At 46.0% G+C, this 15,900-nt stretch overlaps 2 protein-coding genes across 2 annotated transcripts; both read left to right on the plus strand.

Annotated features, from left to right (window-relative positions):
- Positions 1-1,712: 1,712 nt before the first annotated feature.
- On the plus strand, positions 1,713-6,405 carry aay (phosphoserine phosphatase). The gene is made up of 6 exons (XM_077653306.1): positions 1,713-1,864; positions 2,094-2,332; positions 3,241-3,375; positions 4,299-4,444; positions 5,028-5,176; positions 5,604-6,405. Exons 1-6 carry the CDS (start codon positions 1,829-1,831, stop codon positions 5,712-5,714), a joined length of 816 nt encoding a protein of 271 aa, XP_077509432.1. The 5' UTR covers positions 1,713-1,828; the 3' UTR covers positions 5,715-6,405.
- Positions 6,406-10,767: 4,362 nt separating this feature from the next.
- On the plus strand, positions 10,768-15,087 carry LOC144120672 (tRNA wybutosine-synthesizing protein 5-like). The gene is made up of 7 exons (XM_077653307.1): positions 10,768-11,054; positions 12,112-12,266; positions 12,343-12,412; positions 13,147-13,329; positions 14,400-14,487; positions 14,605-14,721; positions 14,783-15,087. Exons 1-7 carry the CDS (start codon positions 10,977-10,979, stop codon positions 15,028-15,030), a joined length of 939 nt encoding a protein of 312 aa, XP_077509433.1. The 5' UTR covers positions 10,768-10,976; the 3' UTR covers positions 15,031-15,087.
- The last annotated feature ends 813 nt before the right edge of the window (positions 15,088-15,900 follow it).

Raw genomic sequence — 15,900 nt, forward strand, 5'->3', positions numbered from 1 at the left:
GCACACCGGAACCGCAGCAAATGATAAGTCGCATTAAGATAAGGCACCGGTTTGAAGCGACCTGCCCGTTAGAGGACGATGGCAACGAGGTTTCTTTTGGTGCTGAAATAAACGAACAGAACTGTCAGTGCCACCCAAAGGACAGGTGGAATCCAAATAGCTCAAGCGACTGATCTTTCTTCCCCAGTCAGTGGATAAAAGGCAACAACTTTGGGAGGAGGCAAAAAAAAAAAAATCTCCACGGCTGTTTCCAGTCTTACCCGCCTCTATGCCAAATTTAGCGCATCTTCAGTCTGATAGCGTCAGTTCAGATTACGATGCCCGCGCCACACATCGTCATCCGACCCACATCGCACGATCTGAGTACGTATCTCGAAGCTTTTCTGCAAGAGGCATCAGCTTTTTTATTATTCTTTGCCTCCAGTTCATTTTCTGTACGTCAGTAAGCGCTTTTTTATCGCATATTCACGCGTAGCGTCCAGTCTTCGCTATTCGACGTCGTCTGGCCGCAGACAAGTGCCGTTTCTTCCCACGAGACAGCAGGAAAGAGCGTTCGAAGAAAGAAGAGAAAGCGCGAAAGTGTGCAAACCGTACGGCAGATAGACCGTTTCAGGAAAGCCGGACGGACACCCATCGAGGAGCCGTGATCGAAGTCAAGGTTTCTTTTTTTTCCCGCCGAAGCTCGACGCATTCAGCGAGTCTGGCTTTGGCGCACAATTCTTCTGCCTTGGGGGGCGGGACTCTACGTAATCCGCGCCCGTGGCAACGCGATAGCAGCTGCTCTGCCAGCGGATCGGAGAGGAGATCCCGGAGGTGAGGAGGACAGAAGAAGAGAGAGAGACTCGCGCGCGCCTCCCGTGTTCACGTGCGCAGCACGTGCTCTGCGGGAACCGGAAGTCAGCACAGCTCTCGCGCCGGTCGCGCGACCGAGGCAACGGCTGGCGCGAGTGCGTTGAGCGCGTTTTCGCCGAGTCTGAGGAGATATTTTTCTGTTTCGTAAACGTGTGTCCGATCGAAAGACACGCTTTTCGAACTACCGCAACCAGTGCTTGCGTTAACGATCTTTGTTCTGCGTCCCGGAAGAAAGAGCACGCCTGGCAAGAGGGTCGGCACGCTAACGAAAGAGACAAACAACTTCGTTGTTGATCGCTGCCTTCGAGGAAATGGGAAGGTGGCGGCCGACCCGCTCACGCCAGCGCCAAGGCGAACGGCGGACTCGCAGGCAACGGTCCAAGTACCTCTCTCAACGACGCCAGTTGTGCAAGACAATTAGGAAGCGCCGATGACGAACTGTAGGCGGTGGCTCGTTACGGGACGCTACGTAATGAACGGCCGTTTGCTCTTCGAACTTTTCTTTTCGACAAGGAACGAAGGATAAACAAAACGTAAGCGTCTCGCCCTTGAACCTAGGGACGCCTGGCGACCGTGTCACCAAGGGCACACAGAGCACGAGAGGCAACGCTCTACCTACCTCGCCCGCTGCGGTGTCGCCAACGCGCGCGCGACATAACCGCAAAAGAAAGCAAATGACCGCAAAGACAGCATACCGGCGACGAGGCCAAACACAGCCGGGGGGCAAAGCAGCAGTAAACAAAAAAAAAAAAGACGAGCAAAGACGATCGGAGGAGGGGGAAAAAGGAGTAGTGGAAAGTTCCCAGCTGACTGGCATACATACACAGTGTGGCGGGAAGAAAAAAATATCACCTGATGAGCGCTGGTCGCCGCCGCCAGGGGGAACCGAGCGCGGAGAGTGGCTGGCCCGCCGCCGCCCCGCGCACGACGGGCTCTGATTGGCCGCTGGGAATCTATTTTACGCTACCCTGTCCTCATGCTCAATCTCTTCGCGAGATTCTTGGCCATCCGTGTAAGTATGGTCATTCCCTCTCTCGTGCCCAGTGCAGAAACCGCCGTGCAAACAGCTGTTCGCGCGCGGCAAGTCATTTCATTCGCGATCGTCTGCTCGCGAACATCGTCTGCTAGTGCTGGGAGCTTTGGCCGCTTTCCCCCCTTCCCACGCCGCAACAGCTGAGCCGTCGACCGGCCGTCTATCTCATTTTCTCTTCTCTCTTCCCGTCGCGCTGTCCCAACCTCAGGCGGTGGGCCACCAACAACGGCAGCTGTGGGTTCGAGTCGGCGTCAAGCTGAACAGCGCACCAAGCATTAGCACCATGCCCGGGTCGGTGACGGAGAGCAACTTAACCGAAAGCCAGACGCGTGCCATGTGGAGGGCCGCCGACTGTGTCTGCTTCGACGTCGACTCCACCGTGTGCATGGATGAAGCCATCGACGAGCTGGCCCGGTTTGCCGGCAGGGACAAGGAAGTCGCCGACCTGTAAGTAGCCCCCGTGTCTTTCTTTGCACCCGATTCGTGTTTGCGCGCTACTTTATTGCAACTTTATCAAACAAAAGCACACCAACGGATTCTCAGTCGGGGAAAAAAAAAATGCAATGAAAGGAGCCCCTGCGCGCAGGCTCTTCCACATAGCACAGCTGCGAACAGTCCTCTTTCCCGCGCTGCACTGCCCTCCCTCTGCGCGAGCGGCCGGCCGGCGCCATCCTTTCCTCATCGCCATCGCAACATCTGGCCCACAGGAAGCGACCGCAGCTGGTTCCCGAAAGATGTGCATTACGATGACGCGGTTCCTCCCGCCGACAGCAGGACGCGGGATGTTGTTGCTTATACAGAGCCGGGATATATGGCGCGCGTGACTCGACAAAAATGATTCAGGGCGCTTATCACGCGGTTTCCTGTCTTCGCCTGAAAAGAAGCTATACTGGAATCCACAGCAGGGTTCGGTGAACGGAGATTATTCGACGCACCTGTCAAACAACAGCTGCTAGTAAACGTTAGATGTGACCGCCTAAACTGGACCTTTGGAAATGATACTTGCGACCTTGTATACGCCGTGGTCGACCCACGATAAACTTGCAGCAGCTGGCCAGAACTTGTCCGGATAGTTCCATCCGTGAAGCCATGAAATATTTTCGCGAGAATAATTGCACGCAAATGAATCAGAAATGTGCTCCTAATCGCACTTACTCCACCATGCAGGAGGAAGATTTTCTGTGAGGGCAGCCATCCTTTTTGTTAATTTGATTTTCAAATGTGATGCCATGACCTCTGCTATTAAAAACACCACGCTTTTTATGGTCCCGATCGCCATGCAACAGCAGTCTGGTGGACTGGACATGAAACGCTGCATTGAATTTTCCTTTATCCTTCCCCCTGTTCTTATACAGAACCAACAAAGCCATGCGTGGGGGCATGACATTCAGGGAAGCCCTGGAAAGGCGACTAGAGCTCATCAAGCCAACAGCTCGCATGCTTCAGGAATACATTGAGCAGAATCCACCACGGCTGTCCGTTGGCATAGAGTAAGTGTTGAAGATAGCTTGCAATAAAACTTTGCGCATGCATAATCAGCATTACAGCTGGCCATGGCTCCTCAACACTTATTCCAGTGCTGCAATGTGGTGAAGTTTTGCATGGTATTATTATGCCAGCCATTCCTATTGCAAGATGAGTTTTTCTTTCTGAAGTTGCATTTTGTGATACTCTCTGAAGCTAGATTGGTTGCAACGTTGGGGTGAATATGTGTCTTTCAAATTCTTTTACATATTAGGTTTGAGTCACTGTAGTAATATTAACTGTACTTCACTTAAAAATGTTTTTGAAACTGCTCTGTGCTTTGACATTATATTCAGTTTTCATGTCACCAGACGTTATTCAAGCACAAATTGATTAGCAAATATAAAAGTACCTTTGCAGCAGTATACTTTGAAGTACATGAATGAATTATTGTTTAAAATTTGTTCTCATACCAGCAGCAACTCTGCATAATGTCTTGATACCGCAGCGGTGGCCAAGTGGTTGAGCATCCGTCTCGCATGCGGGAGGTGCGGGGTTCGATCCCCAGTGCCGCCGGGTACCCACCGGTGATACAATGGGTACAAGCTTTCCCCTGGTCTAGTGCTTGGCATATTTAGGGTGAAATGTTTGGGAAATGGGTCTTCGACCCCACCTTGAGAATTTGAAAAAATACCTTGTGCCATGGCGCTCTTTGGCCATAGATGCCCTTGCGCCATAAAAATCCATCATCATCATCATCAGCATAATGTCTTGCTCATGCATTTTGTGTTGTATCTTAATCCTCTATACCTATTACGAGCTAGACCTTGTGCAGCATTTGGGTATGCTGTTTTAAATCTTTGAAAACATTGACTACTGTGTGGACTTTAATTTTCTTTTAACCTCTGTGATCACAGTGCTATACAACTGCCTCTACCTTACTTTGCAGGGAACTGGTGGCACAATTACAATCTCGCGGAGTAGCTGTTTATCTGGTCTCGGGTGGTTTCCGGTCCATCATCGAGGGAGTGGCAGATGAGATCGGTGTTCCTCGCAAAAACATTTTTGCCAACCAAATAAAGTTCTACTTTAATGGTACGTTGTCACACACAGTTGTCACATGAAGCGAAAGCAGCACACAGGCATATTTTCTGGATGTTACATTAGGCTGGAATAATTTTTATATAGAATGTAATTCTCTTCACAGAATGGTGAAAACAATACAGCCGCAATTTGCAAAAATTTATAGCCCAAACTGCTTGACACCTTTTTTTTATGCTGTCCTGAAGTTATACGGTTGGTCAAAGCAACTGGTGAATTTTTCAGAATTGTAAAATGTGCATGAATAATGCCTTACTGTTCATGGTACTCTCCCTGTGGACATGACTGCTTTATCTGAATCGAGTGAAGTGGTTGAAAGAGCTTTATATGCATTTCAACCAAGAGGCGCTGAAAGCTTCCCAAGCAGTTGCCCTGTACCTATCAACAGAAGCAGTACTCAAGTAGGGATGTGCTAGTCAAATGTGTTGCTGAGCAGCTATCAATCTCAAGTGTTACCGTACATAGAGGCACCCATGGTGCTCCCATCTCGGCACTGATTACATTGTACAGACTCTCCAGATAATATGCGCTGCATCATTTTTTTCCATGTTGACTGAAGGCCCTTGCTTTGTTCCAGGCGAGTATGCTGGCTATGACGAGAAGCAGCCAACATCCCATCAAGATGGCAAAGCACGGGTTGTGTCATTCCTAAAGCAGAAATATAGCTATCAGCGAGTCGTCATGGTCGGCGATGGGGCTACAGACCTGGCAGCCTGCCCTCCTGCGGTAGGTCCACCATCTCTGATCGGGTATCGCCGAGCTTTCAAGAGACCTAGCATACACAGATGAAAATGGAAAGGTGTAGACAGTACAGCAGATACTACTTGTGGTCATGCTACCATCACGTGCTTGGCAACTGGCAAACTGTTGTGGCAGCAGTAGCGATAGAATGAAGCCGTCTGAATTAGATGCATAGTTTTACCTCGTGCAAACATTTCTCTCTGGTAACAAGATACTTTTGCAAGCATATTCATCTACCTCATTGAAACAAAAGGTGCAAGACAAGACTTCTGAAGATCAGATGCAAGTGAAGCTAGTACTGTAATAATAAATATTATGAAGCAGCACTGAAGCACTTGCTAACCTGACAAGTGCAAGTGACTGAAATTTGCGCAGTACTTATGGCATCTTTTCTTTTCCACATTATTTGCAGGATGCATTTGTTGGATATGGTGGAAACCAAGTGCGTGAGAAAGTCAAGAAGGCAGCCTCGTGGTTTGTGTACAGCTTCGATGAGCTTGTGCAAGAGTTGAATAGGAACTGACCCGACGCCAGTCATCTGTTTGTTGTGCCGTGTATTTATTTCTGTACAGTCTATTTTATATTGTGCTTGTAGCTTGTCTTAAACTCTCATTTCTTCTTTTACTTGTGCAAAAGCTTTGTGGAAAGTAGCCGCTCGCCATGGCTGGACTTTTGAAACCATCTCTCAGTGCCGTGGTAACCGTTTCTATGAGTTGATTGAAACGCTCCAAAATTTTGCGTGCACAAGGTAGGACTGCAGAGTTAATTGCAACTTTTTCGTTGTGCGATATTCAAAATAATTCGAGATGATGCATTTCCGCCCTAAGATAACTAATCTCACAAAACAATTAAGGCAGCTAAGGGTAATCAACTCAGACACACCCTCCAAGTATGAGCAGCTCAGTCCAGCCGCTACTTTCCACTAGTGCATTTTTTTATCCGTTTTGATTGCAAGGAAAGATCTGTTCCGACACAACTGCACGCATCTTTATGTTTTTATTAAGAACACTTCAGGTAGCGAAGTCATCGAAGTTATTCTAATTACCACGGCAAGTTAAATGGTACCTGATGGAGGGCGTCGAAGGTAAACTGTCCGTTTGCTACAGACGCGCGGTTAAACTTTGGGCTGTCGTCAGAGTTTCGTCGTGCCATTTTAGCGAAACACTCAAAGGCGCTCGACCTTTGCACGAAATAAAAGTTTTTATGACCAATGACTTACGCCTTTCTTGCGCAGAGAACAGTAAAACGCCTTGATTAAATGAACTGTCTGTGCATGAAACTGCTCGGATAGGTAAGGTCCCAGAAACTCTGCGAGGTCAGATCTCGCGCAGTTTATGAATATGACAGGATGGTCACATGGTGGCACTCACGCCACTGCAGGCGCACAGGCCCTTTGAAATGCTGCCAAAGGAGAAACGGCAGTTTAAAGATAGCATAGAAGGACGCCACTCACGCTCCAAATGAACTGTGCGGCTGTTGTCACCGTTGTCGAGTGACCTTTGGCAGGTCCATGTATCTTACTACACATGCTTTGTTAACCTATCACTTGTGGCCAATCATTAAACCTTTACACTTTACTAAAACTTTACCGCATGGTAACGCCATCTAGAATTTCAAAATCTAGATAGAAAAACTTTAAAAGTTGTGCGATTGTGCATTATTGTACCTACCGCAAAACCACTAGGTAGCAAAACAATCTGTAAAGTGTGAAAAAAAATTTTTTACTATGGTTTGCGGTTTTCCGCAGTTGATTTTGAGAAAGTTGATGTGCGCGTACCATACATGTTCGTGTTAGATGTTGAAGCATGTCAGCTGCTCCGTCACAGGAACATACACAAAACAATCGGGAAGCTAACGTTTGCTGCCGCCACGAGGCAGCACCTATCAGGTGCTAAACCGCGCCAAATTTGAAAGGTAAGGCCGCTTTACATCACGCGCACCAAGCTCTTTCCGACGAATAAAATGTCTTACAATCAATCAATCAAACCACCGCGACACATCGTGTACAAATAGAAATACCCATGTTTAGTTATTGCTGTATCTCGGTGTACTTACTTCCTCTGATTGTGAACGGCGCCGCTGTGGCAGATCGTTCTACGAATGAACGCTACTCACCTGCACGAGCAGACGACGCTTATGGCCTCTAGCCGTTGTGGTCAGGACTCCTTGATGCTAACTGTCGCAGCGCTAAACGCGCACTATGCGAAAGCTGCTTCTTATGAGTGTCACCAATGTGGCAGACGACGCGAATTTATATTAATAATAATAATTTATTTCCAACAGTGTTGGAGGGGATGGGAATAACAACGGTTATCGCTTGACAAGGTTCCCACCCCCTGTGCAGCAAGTGGGCAGTGGCATGCAACGGCACTTCTGGGAGCAGACAAATACACAATCACCTGTGCGTGTAGAAAATCAATACGGGTTGAAGCAATAACAATAAAAGCAACAACAAAAATTGTTAATTTAGATCCCGAAAGTACATCATCAAAACTTGGTATTTACAAAGCTAGACTGCATGTCGTATGCCTGTCTCTGCGTCAAATTCCAGTGCGAATAAGTCAGCGGTTTAACCGAGAAAATCATTTTACGGTGCGCGTTTAGCGATGCAATATAGTCTATATAAAATTTCCCTTAGGGCCCGCGTATAAAAGAAAAAAAACGGCGGGAAATAGTCGACGTTCTTTCAGTTTCGCAGCTTCGCTCGGGAGGTGGCTGAAGTGGCGGTCATGGGAACTAGTGGCACTATAGTCCAGCTTAGCTTTTCTACGTCGTCTGCTATTGCGGATGTTTCTTTCGCTGCAGCAACGACAGGCTAGTCGGATTTGCAAGCCGGTTTTTGCGTGAGTGGTGCTCGCAGTTATTGTGGAAGCTTTTTTTTTTGTGGTAAACTCTCACTTTCCCCAACACCCACCATCTACTGCCTCCACCCAAAACTATATATGAATGCATGCCCATGGTAAACCATATCACCTAAAGCCGCCCAATGCTGCCTTGTAGCAGTGGGAGGTGCTGAGTCACTGGAAAAATCTAGAAGGTGCGGCTGACCAGCCCCACCCTGAAAGCCCAGCTAAAGCTATGTGAAGCCTCTCTCCACGGTATCGGCCCGAGCCACTGCGGTCTTGGACTGAAGACTCCACCTACTTTTCTCCCCAACCACCTCCTTCCCTCTCAATAAATGTTTAATCCTTCCTTTATATCCAACTTGGCGAGAAAAGGTAAGAGCTCTAGCCTTGGAGCATTCGGGACGATGCTGGCCAGCGACCAAGCCATCATCAAGTCCGCATAAATGCAGAAGCATGAGCAGAAGGCACTGGGGCTGTGTGCGCATGCATAGAGCGAGGGGGCCGTGGACGATAGATACAAGAAACTAAGGCTCCAACCACCACTTCTGCCAATAAATGTTTATTCATTCATTCATTCCATTTGGTATGATCAGTGTGATCCATGCCTCCATGGTGTGATCGGTATGATCTAAGAAGCCACTGTCGGGCCACCTTTCTTTTGAAGCGAAAAGCTTCACTACGCTAGGTAAAGCAGTCGTCGCGTCCGGAGAATGACCTTGAACGACCTTCAGCCCATCCACGTTTATCCCTTCCTTACGGCGCGGTTCGGGTGTCCACCGATCGATATGTGAGGCTGTTACTGCGTCATTTCCTTTCCTCGAAGCCAATTTTCAAAAACCAATCTTCTGCGTTTTTATGGAGGCAAAACGCTAAGGCGCCCGTGGACTGTGCGATGTCAGTGCATGTTAAAGATCCCCAGGTGGTCGAAATTATTTCCGAAGACCTCCACTACGGCACCTCTTTCTTCCTTTATTATTTCACTCCCTCTTTTATCCATTCACTTACAGCGCGGTTCAGGTGTCCGCCGATATATGAGACAGATACTACGCCATTTACTTTCCTCAAAACCAATTATTATTATTATTATCACAACCAATCTTCAATTTCCTTTGAAAGGAAAGGCGCATAATTAGCCCCCTGGGACAGTGGACACCTCAGTCGCGCTATAGTTGCGGTTTAACCTACGTGGCGGTAGTGACGGATGTGCGCTGCATGCGTTGTCTCTGACAACGTTGTGGCAGAAACGCGGCACTGAAACTTTAGGCTGTCGTCGTTCATTGTGTTCATTGGCGTTGACAACGTTATAGACTCCGATGATTTTGAGTAAAGGAAAGCACATAACTGGCTCCCTCGGACAGTGGGCGCCTCAATCGCGCTTTGAGGTACGTGGCGGTGGTGAGAGAAAGATGCTGGCTGCATGCATTAGCGCTGACAACGTTGTGGCAGACGCGCGGCACTGCAGGAATAGGCTGCGGCGTTCATCGGGTGACCAACCTCTCGTGACCAACCATCAATTTAACTGCCACCTGCCAGGGTGGCAAGATGGGCGCACTGCCTATCCAGTGTGCGGAACGCACTCAACGTTACAAACGCCAAGCCGCGTCTAATTGCCCTATCGGTACACCACAGCTTTCGCTCTCACCAGGCCGCGGTGGCTCAGTGGTTAGGGCGCTCGACTACTGATCCGGAGTTCCCGGGTTCGAACCCGACCGCGGCGGCTGCGTTTTTATGGAGGAAAAACGCTAAGGCGCCCGTGTGCTGTGCGATGTCAGTGCACGTTAAAGATCGCCAGGTGGTCGAAATTATTCCGGTGCCCTCCACTACCTCACCTCTCTCTTCCTTTCTTCTTTCACTCCCTCCTTTATCCCTTCCCTTACGGCACGGTTCAGGTGTTCAAAGGTATATGAGACAGATACTGCGCCATTTCCTTTCCCCAAAAACCAATTATAACCAGGTTTAGCAGTAGTTGAACCGCAGGCACCGCGTTTTTCTTGTTTGTAATAATGCGTAAGGCCTTATTGTATATGCATTACTACCTGGTATTCTCATGCGACAGCTAAATAATTTATAAACGCATATTTTTCTCGTGCTGTTTCGGTTTCGTTTTCAGCGGTCGAATGAGGACTGTGACATCAACGTCTGCTTACTGGCCACGTGAGGCATAAAAAAAACTGCAATATAATCGCTGCTTCCGCATTCGTTAGCATTCCGGCTCTTAAGGAAGGCTGACTTCAACACAGCAGTAAATAAAACAACGAATCAGCGATTATATGGACATTTTTTATGCCTCACGTGACATACAGGCGCGCGCACACACACAAGCGCGCGCGCGCGCGCTGTCACAATCAACATTGGTGATATCAAAACCATCGTTTGACTGTATAAACAGAAACCGAAACAACACGAAAGAAAACATTAGATTACAAATTATATAGTGCATGGTTGTAGGCGAATATCACATGGTGATTCATGCGTAGTATTGTCTTCCGCATCATTGTAGAGAAGAAAACATGCCACCATAATTCAGGTGTCTATACTTCTTTTCACCGCAAAGTTGGCGAGAATCCCTAATAAAATTGACCTAAAGATGCTTTTTTAATATATTATGACTATAAAATGCTTCTAAAAAAATGAATCTGTTGGCTTCAATGAAGAAATGTTTAGAAAATAAAATTAACATAAAAAGATGCATAAATGAGCAGATTTGTGGCGCCATCTCTGAATGCACGCAGTGGTTACGCGTGTCGCAAGTTTCGAAGAGCTCACGTGTGAATCATATGTGAATGTTGGCGCACTTGTAGCGGTTTAGCTTGGTGTAAATCGCAGTAGTGCCATTGTAGTAGTGCATCTACTTTGCCAACACAAACATCTGCGCGAATTTTAGATCGGTTCCTGACTTCGGAGTCCCAGCTTCAAGCAGTAACAGCTCGAAGGCAACGATGGCTGCGGCTGTGAAACCAATTGGTTGTTGGGATAACGTTGACGAAGAAACTTTCCGCACGGAGATATATCCGGTGGTAGGTTCGTCTAATTGTGGGTCGCGGAACAAACATGCCTGAATGTGTTATTTTGGCTCACTTGCACAAGCTGTGGTTTGTGACTGGGGCTTTTTCCTTGCTCTGCGGTTTTGCAAGCGTGCCTCGTGCGCTCTGTGCCAGTGCATGCAGTAAAAGCCTGGACGTGAACGGCGTCATCATTGTAATCGGCATGGTCACATTCCTTTTTGGCTGGCGGCAGCTCTAGCTTACACGTAGCTCATACTTAGCTCAATACTATGGGCATCATGCTACACATTTCGGATGAATGGAGCACGTCGCTTGCGCGCCATTGCGCGGACGTAGTGTTGGCGTGCAGCTTGCTGTTTAATTAACGCAGAGCGTTAACATTAGCCGCCATAATTATTTACTAGGTTCTGGTGACATACCTGATACCAAAGACAGAGCTAAAGATTTCCGGTGTAGCGGCATTGTCATATGGCGAATTTTATAAACTGCACTGTCATTACTTATGGTGCTGCGTAGTTGATCGTGTAATTGTTTTCGCTGTTAGCTTATCTATGTTTGCATGGCTGGTCACAGACACTGCTTGAATGTGTCCAGTTTATGAATGCATCAATTAGGGACTCGGCTCATGCATACTTCTGTGAAAAGATACATCAGTCTATCTTATGAACATCTAGGCTAGCATGCATAGTCGGAAGTAATGTTTAGCAGTTGTCTTTCTGAGTGCACTTTTGCACGAGCCCTTTTCTACCTGCCAAACACGCCTTTCAACTTACTTCTAGTATTTGCACTGTGCAGCAGTGCTTACTTTGAACAGAATTCTTCCTGTCCTGTAGTGAAAAGTAGAACTAAGCACGAAACACTTAAAATTCGAAGCACATGACTAACCATATCACTATACAGTCAAGATCCATCGGGTGTTTGATGCCACTGCCATAGTTGTCTCAGTGCAGTGCGAGTTCTAATTTGCTAACTGCTCTGACGTAAGCCATGCAATTAATTAGCTGTTGAAAACATATGCTGGCACAAACATATGCTTAAAGGTTTAGTATTATGCTCTCTTGTGCAACAGAGGCAACCTGCTATCTTGAGAGGTGTGCCTGTCGGCCGCTGCACATCCTTGTGGGACAGGGACTACCTGTGTACTCGTGGTGGCACACGCAGTGTCAAAGTGCACGTCTCGCAGGAGAGACATATGGACTTCCTGAGCAAGAACTTTGTGTACAGGTTAGATCTAATGACCTTAAAACCACTTTATTAGTTTGTGGATGAAGAACTACATTTATCTGCACCATTCATGCAGAACGCTGCCATTTTGTGAGCTTGTACAGCGGGCATCTTGTTCCAAGCAGACTGACTACTTCATCAGTGAGGTGAGTTGCTGAACTTGGGTTCAAAAGTCAACAAGGGTAGTGGCACTTAGCTCTGGCACCAACATTTAAACAATGAAGCTTGTTTATATCATATGGGCTTGGCTGACCTCCCTAGTGAGGGTTTCCAATCCAGTTCACCTGTTGACAAGCTCTGAATGCTGGCTAAGCACTTGAGGTTAGTAGCGCACAAGACGTTGGCGCCATCACAAGCGATATAAAACCCCCAAGTCTTGCAATAGCGTTGTTTGCAACACAAAAGAAAATTGCACTACAGGCATTTCTTTATAACATGAGAGAAACATGTTTGGTTTAAGAGGGAAAGTTCACAAATAGCGTGCACTCATGCCAACTTTCTTGCCTGTACATAAATGCGCAGAGGTATGTTTTTACAAGGAACTACGTTGCTAGGGGAAGGCACAGGCATTCTTAAAATTTAGACGACACCTTGTATGTCTGCTCATGCAAGGTGCTTCATTGGCTGAGCATTCTGAATAATCGCAGCATTTTTCTATGCTTGGGGAAAATTTTGGCATGATTTAATTTTTCTGAAGCCTTTTGATGAAGTTTTCAAGTTGTGCATTTTCTGTTCTTAGATATTATTCCTAGCTGAAAAACACTGTGCTTAAATGTGGAAGGAATGTTTAAACTACATCAGCAAAGCTGATTGTGCACATTTATTTTTTTCTAAAGTATGTCGGCAAATCTGATTGTGCACTGTTTCTTTTTTTCGGCAGACAGAATTCTACTATTTAAGGACACTAGGAGCCGACTCCAGAAAAGAGCCTGCCAACATTGTCACACAGTTTCCCGAACTTGCTGAAGATGTCGTCTTGCCTAAGCTGTTTCCTGAAGAAGCATTTTTTTCAAGTGTACTTCGGATTGCATCCCCACAGCTCTGCTTGTGGACCCATTATGACGTATGCTAATATCGTTATGTCTTATATTGTCCAGTTACAATTTAAAGCAATTTTTTTTGTATGTAGATTTTCATTGTGAAATGCATGTTTGGTCAAGGGACCTTCAAATGCCTTGGTGTGAAGTAGGGCACAAATATTTGTGTAAGAAAAGGAAATGTAGTTTTTGGGATGTGATAATGAAAAGTATAATCTTATACGGCAAAGAAGTACCCTTGAACATTTGGCAGTATCATCTGTAAGACAGTGTGGAGTACTTTAGCAGCTTGATTTGTATTCGGTCTCGGGCATTGGCTTGGCAGCCAACAAGGTGCTGTGCTGAACACAAGCCCGCCAGTTCGTTGGCTGCATGGGCATTATTTCAGCGAGAGAGTGACGCAGAATGCCCAAGTGTCTTGATTTCACTTGGGCTCTTGGTTGAGTGAAATTGAAGCACTGTCGTTGATTGTTTTGTCTGATCGTCATTGCAGAGTTTTGAATTCAAATATTTGAATAACACCAATCACCGGTGAGCTGTTTTGTTAATGGCATATTTCTATGGTTGCATTTCCTTGGAGGCTTTATTGTCATGAGAGGAATGTTACTGTTAGAAGTTGTTCATAAAACTGTGGTATGTAAATGAGAATTGGGACCTTCATTGTGCAAGCATCATGAGATTAGACAAGAATGGGATCATGCAATTTCCACCATCACCAAATTGTCAAAAATCATAATGGCTTCACTGAAGCTTTGGTTTCTTGCAATAAGTGTACCACTGCCACATTTGAACATTTTCTGGCCCTACTACACGTTTAGTGGGTGGTCTTGTCACAGCTGGCCTAATTTTGAAAAGACGGGCCGCTACTCTTAGTTGGGAGCACACAATAGGGCAAAGATGGAGATCTAAACAGGGAGTTTATCCTACTTTTATGGTATATATATATATATATATATATATATATATATCACTATATTTGTCAGTGAGCCTAGAGGACTGGATGTCAAGTGAATTAGAACTGTTCACATTAAATTTCAGACAGTGCAATAGTGTTTTAAACTGCTCATCATGCTGCAAAACTGCTTGCATTTTACAGGTCATGGACAACTTTTTAATTCAAGTTCGAGGCAAAAAGAAGGCTGTTCTATTCCATCCAAATGACTTTGACCATTTGTACATAAGAGGCAAGTCGTGCAACCCAAATGTGGCTGTCAGAATGGTTAATCTGATCATTTTATGGCTCATGATTTCTATACATAACACATTCAGTGATGTGATGTATTTTCATGTTCTTATTTTAGGTGACAAATCACTTGTTTTGGATGTTGAGCATCCAGACTTGGAAAAATTTCCCAAGTTTCAAAGGGCCACAAAATATGAAGCTGTGCTGAATGCTGGTGATGTATTGTTCATACCAGGTGAGCTTTAATGCAAATGAACTTGCAGCTTCATTCTTTACTAATGTTAGTTTGTTTACAGCATTGTGGTTCCACAACATGACTGCACTGGACTTCGGAATAGCAGTGAATGTGTTCTGGAGGCATCTGGATGCAAGTTTGTATGACGGGAATGATCCCTATGGAAACAAGGATCCAATACCGGCAGGCAAAGCACTTGCTTCAGTGACAAAGGCAGTGAAAGAGCTCCGGCTTCTTCCATCTGATTACCAGCAGTTTTATGCATTGAAGATGATCTCACAAATAAAAGAAGCCTTTCATGTTTCCTAATTGAACATTGTATGCTGACAAATCGACGAATGAATACAGCTAGTGGAATCTCGACAATTTTAATTTGTTTCATTCAAACTTCCAGTTTTTTCTAGCTGATGCCTTGGCCATATCAACCTCACACATATTAAAGCCTGATTAGGTTCCCTTTAACCCTGTCTGGTTTGAATAATGTTGAGATTAGACTGAAATTTTTACGTGTTTTTGTACAGGCTGCAGCCTCCTGATGCAGCAAACTTCAATGTTAAAATTCTGTTTTCCAGCACTGCTTTTACAGCGCAGCGGGAAAAGTTTTTTATTATTTTGGGGGCGGGGGTACTTGTTCAAAAGTTAACTGCATGCACACTGTGGCAGTTCCCTGTAGTCACCGGTGTCACTCGCTTGAGAAACTTGGTAGGCGTATATGGGCAGGCATTTAAGTTCAGAGATTGTAGTTCATTCATTTTTGTCGCAGTAGTTGACCTTCTGATTTTAATAACCGCTTCTTTTTAGCACTTTTCCATCATTTCCATTATCGCCCAACGCTCATGGTACCTGGAGTACTCGGCCGTGTCGTCTGCTTTCACGATTCTGATAAAAAAAAAAAAATGCTCCCGCCGGCCTGCAGTAAGAGCGCAGCTACGAAGCATTTAACCAGTAGAGGTAGAAGACGCGCTCTTGCCGTGGTTTATCGCCATAAATATTTCTTTATACGTAAAAAACCGGCGAGACAAATCGAGAATTTCCCGCGCGTCATATCGCAGTGGCAGCCGAAAGAAGAAAACACCAAATTCAAATAGGTCCCAAATTCGTGTTTATAAAAGCGAAGCACGCTTTGTTTTAACCGTTGCCTATTTTGATGCGTACTTACGAAGCATACGTGAGCAACTG

The sequence above is a fragment of the Amblyomma americanum genome, chromosome 2 (genome assembly GCF_052857255.1).
Source record: "Amblyomma americanum isolate KBUSLIRL-KWMA chromosome 2, ASM5285725v1, whole genome shotgun sequence".
NCBI lineage: Eukaryota > Metazoa > Arthropoda > Arachnida > Ixodida > Ixodidae > Amblyomma > Amblyomma americanum.